The 4,606-nt window shown below is 37.2% G+C and overlaps 1 protein-coding gene across 1 annotated transcript in view; it reads right to left on the reverse strand.

The window, feature by feature from the left end:
• LOC107093119 (dehydrogenase/reductase SDR family member 13-like) overlaps positions 1-4,192 on the reverse strand; it is an 8,338-nt gene extending 4,146 nt beyond the window's left edge. Inside the window, exon 1 of the mRNA XM_015387958.1 lies at positions 3,980-4,192. Within this exon, the coding sequence (XP_015243444.1) occupies positions 3,980-4,106 (127 nt within the window). The 5' untranslated portion in view covers positions 4,107-4,192. The remainder of the gene's footprint in view (positions 1-3,979) is intronic.
• Between the last annotated feature and the right edge of the window lie 414 nt (positions 4,193-4,606).

A 4,606-nucleotide genomic window follows, 5' to 3' on the forward strand; every position in this document is an offset into this window, starting at 1 on the left:
AGTGAAACCTTGAAAGCTCGGGAGATCAGGGTTGGTCTCACGAGGCTAGTTCCTGCTCGCGTTTCAATGAAAACCCCAAGTCTAATCCTTCCAAAGCTGAGTCAAACAAGAACTGTTCAATAGTTGTTGCCATCTTCCTTGTTGTGATTTCTCCAGCGTCGCGCAGCTTTGTCGTCCTGCCCTCAAAACCCCGCCGGCTTTGCATCCAAAAATTCGAAACATATCTCTGCGTTGTGATTGGCCAGCCCGTTCTAGGGCCTGGGGCATTGATCGAGGCTAGACCACTCACAGGCAGAAATGATTTTGGCCGCTGGCGGGGGGGCTAGTTTAGTACGCTACAAAAATCTGACTTTTTAACCAGAAGGAACAAACTTTTGGGAACCATTATGAAGAAAAAAACTGCTTTAAAAAACTGCTGGGAAAAAGGAACAGTTATGAAAGTGGAAGTAGGCAGGGAAGATGAACTTAGGTAGAAGGTGTTGAGATAGTAGATTTTGGTCAAGCAACACTACAAAAATGGGGGGTTTTAGTCTAGCCAAGAAAGCTATCTTTTTGTTTTGCACCAGTTTTTAAACTTCATCCACTGTTATGAGCTTTATGTAGTTCTATGTCAAGGAATCACACTTCTCTAATATACTTTTACATCACACAAATAAAATAAAAACATAATTTATGATTAAAAGTAGATCAATTGGTCAAATAACGGGAAGAAATGTGTTAAAGTGTTAGAGATAATTACACTGAACTCTAAAATGACATCTAAAAACTCTATTAAGCCTGGTCACAGTGGCTCCATCCGACTTTTAAATCTCTGATCCGGTTTTTTAATGTCAAACTGACTTATAAAGACGCTCCGATTACATCAGGTGAACAGGTTGGCTGACTTTTTTCACTTCTGTCAATGTCCAGATAGAAGATTTTGAAATATAGGCAGTACAATGGGAACTATGAAGGTTTAAAGAAAAGGAAAACACAGCAATAAACGATGTGTGACAAGTTGAGACTGATCTATAAATGTTTATATTTCATAAAGAGGGGAGAGTGATAAGCTGTGCTTTGGTGTTCTTGGGGGGTGTTGGCCTAGTGGTTACAGCAGTGTGCTTGTGCTCTGAGAAGGTTCAAGTACCCGGTTAGATCCCCACAGCATGCACCCTACATAGACCCCGGGCGCCACACAGTGGCGATGAGGGAAAGGGGGATGGGTTGAATGCAGAGGTAAATTTCTCCAGTGTGAGATCAATAAAGTTCAAATACTTATTATTATTCTGTTTCTCATTTTGTTTTTGTGAAGCTCAAAGGGAACCCTGTTTTACTTTATCCTTACTGCTAATTACAGATTATTCTAACGCAGCATTTTGTCACCATGGTATCTAGGAACTAAAAACAAAAACAGTGGAGAAAGACATAGAGCAGAGGAGAGGGGGGAGAAAGTTAGGGAATTGACTCCTTTATTTGCTCTGATCATCAATTTGCACTAATGTGAAAAGCAAAGTTGGTGAAAATTTGAGTCAAAATTTGTATTATTCATCAATTATCATGTCTTACTACATTGTACATTGTTCAGGAGGTTAACTCGAACAAGCAGCCTTTTGGTTTCTGCCCTTTTAAAGAAAAACTCAGCGATTGTTAACCCTGGTCCTCAGGTGACCTGCACATTTTGCTGCCACATACCTGGCTTACATAACACAAGGATTAACAGATTTCTTCAGTACTTCATGGTTGCTAAGAATCTCATGCAATCATTTGAATGTTCTGCAACAGAGAGATATTTAAATCATGCAGGACAGATATAGGCCTACTTGAGGAGCAGGTTTGAGAACTACTGGAATAACAGGATTGGCTGGATTAGGATTAGGTTTATCAGACAAATTATTATATATATTATAACATAAGTGAAAATGTTTTTCCTTTCTGTACTGAAGAGAAAAGTTCAGATCGTCCTCTCTGATGATACGGATTGTTTACAAGTCGACTCATTTCCAGAGGACGTAGAAATGTCTTGAAAGTTTAAAATGTGTTGCAGGAACAAAGCAAAATGTTACAGAAAGACTGAAATTCTGAGTTGTGATTTAGTTAATATACGGTATGCATATCTGTGATATTTTAGGAAAAAAATGCAGACCTAGCGGTCTTCAAGCATTCAAAAAGCACAGGAGAAAACCTCCAGACTCCCTGTTTACTGTCTGTTCACAATTAATGTGTTAAATAGGGAGATTCTAGTTTATTGATAGGAAAAAAAATCTGGTTATAGTTTTAACTTTTAACAGCTATGCTGTAGAACCTACAATCTATTTCCAAAAAAGTAAAAAAAAAAAAAAAAAAAAAAAAAAAAAAAAAACAATCCACTGGACTTTGTTTCCAAGTTTGAAGACATTTTGCTTCCCACCCAGGAAGCTTTTTCAATTCAAAATATCAGGAATAGTTATGAGTTCGAGGCTTTAAACAGTAGTCCAGCAAAGCCTTGTTTTTGCTTAGACAACATACTAATTTGTTAGCCTGCAATGCCCCATACCTGTCTATGTCTCTAAAAGGCAGCTCCAGACGAGAACACTTCTCTTCCAATTGTCCCATATTTATGCTGCGTGCTACCATTTTCCTAAAGTCCATATTTTACTGTGTTCTTCTCAAGTACATACTTGGCGAGGACACGAGTCTGGACTCGCGTTCTTGTGAATTGAGAAACGGCCCAAGACTCCTCCTTACGAGGCCTACAAATGCTTCCTTCCTTTTGCCCGATTTTAAAGGATGGGTCCGGTGTATCTTATCTATCCTTGGATATCCCAGGATTCATCGTGAATCTAACCAAGCCGGCTGCTACGTCATCAGAGGAAAAAGGCACTTGGCGCTGAACAGTGATGAATATTGGAAGTTTATAATATAATACAAGTATGTGAATAGCTCTGTCTGAAATTAATGAAAGTAGTTGTTTCAATTGTTATTAAGTCAGATATGTGGCGGTAATGTTTGATTTATCTAAAGGTTTTTATCTGTTACTGTGTAAATGAGTTTGGCTGTAATTTAATGACAGATTCTAATATATTTGCAGTGTGGGGACTATAAATCTGATAGGATTTTTTATTTTTTAATTGCTATTTTGCTAAATTTACTCAACTAAGTATTTTTTGTTGTTGAATATAAGAGATTTTGCAGATATATTTTTATACATACATTGTTTAGATTTATTTATACTTTCTACCCCTTTTATAGAATAGAATATTCCTTTATTCTCCCACAATGGGGAAATTCTGGTGTTTACAGCAGAAAAAATATAGAAAAAATTTGTCACACAAATGTGGACCTTAGAAAAATGTATAAGAATAACATAATAGTGAAGAGTTAAAATATAAACAATAAAATACTGTATTGCAAAGTGTTTTAAACATAAAAAAACTGTGCAGCTTGAGAATAAATAACCATTTTTGTGGAGTTATGCATGGACATCTTTACAGTAATGGATATTTGAAAATAGCAGCAACATCAGAGATGTGCAAAGTGACAGCAGCATGTTATTTAACTGACTAAGGTTTTTATCACTACATTTGGTTTTATTTTTTCCTGCTCCCGGTGGTTTTCACCTTTAATCCACTCTGTATTCTCATGAGTTTAGTCTTTGTTCACTTTACAATAACAAAAATGAAAAAAAAAAAATTAAAAAGAAACACTTTTGAAAGGTATTCATTTTTTTCCTGCTTTGTGTGTCAACTGTCACGTTTGCTAAGCGACAGCGCGTACGGCGGTAAAAGCCTGTGTGAATCCACAGCCAAATTGTTCCGGTCTCCTTATTTTCCCGGACTTCGGGGGACGCAGACGCAAAATCGAACGCACCCACAGAGGAACGCAAACCGACGTAACATCCGTCATCAAAACAACCAAAACCACAGAGGTAAAATAAGAAAAAAAGTGAACGGAGATGAACTTGTGTAGTTTGGAAGATTAAAACCTATAAGTTTAAACAAACCTAATAACAGAGTCCGTTTACCTGTTACAATGACAGTTTTCCCCTTCAGGCAAACGGAGCTTAAGCACCTCGCCCCTTTAAGCACACCGTAGAAAAGCAGAACATACACACAAACGACTACAGATGCCAAGTAAAGGAAAAGACTCATTTTTCCACTTTTAAGTTTCTAATCGTCTCCTTTTCTCAAATGTACTGTCCTGCCTCTTCTTCTTCCCTGTTTTTTAATGACAGCTCACATCCAGCTTGTTGCTTTACTGCCATCTTCTGGATTCCATTTTGATGTCTCATTTCTTAAATGGCTCTATGCACAACTCCACTACCTATTGAAATCAAGGCAGCTCTTTTGTTTCCTGTCTTTCATTACTGGATCAACTAATTATCTTATTATCTTATCATCTTATATCAGAGATCTGATTGTTCCTTATGTTCCTAATAGAGGACTTCGCTTTCAATCTCAAAAAAAAAAAAAAACTGTAAAAAAGAGAGATCATATCTCTCCTATCCTGGCTTCTCTTCATTGGCTTCCTGTTAAATCCAGAATATAATTTAAAATCCTTCTTCTCACATATAAAGCCTTAAATGGCCAAGCTCCATCTGATATCAGAGATCTGATTGTTCCTTATGTTTCTAACAGAGCACATCGCTCTC

The sequence above is a fragment of the Cyprinodon variegatus genome, unplaced genomic scaffold, assembly GCF_000732505.1.
Source record: "Cyprinodon variegatus isolate N-32 unplaced genomic scaffold, C_variegatus-1.0 Scaffold408, whole genome shotgun sequence".
Classification (NCBI taxonomy): Eukaryota; Metazoa; Chordata; class Actinopteri; order Cyprinodontiformes; family Cyprinodontidae; genus Cyprinodon; species Cyprinodon variegatus.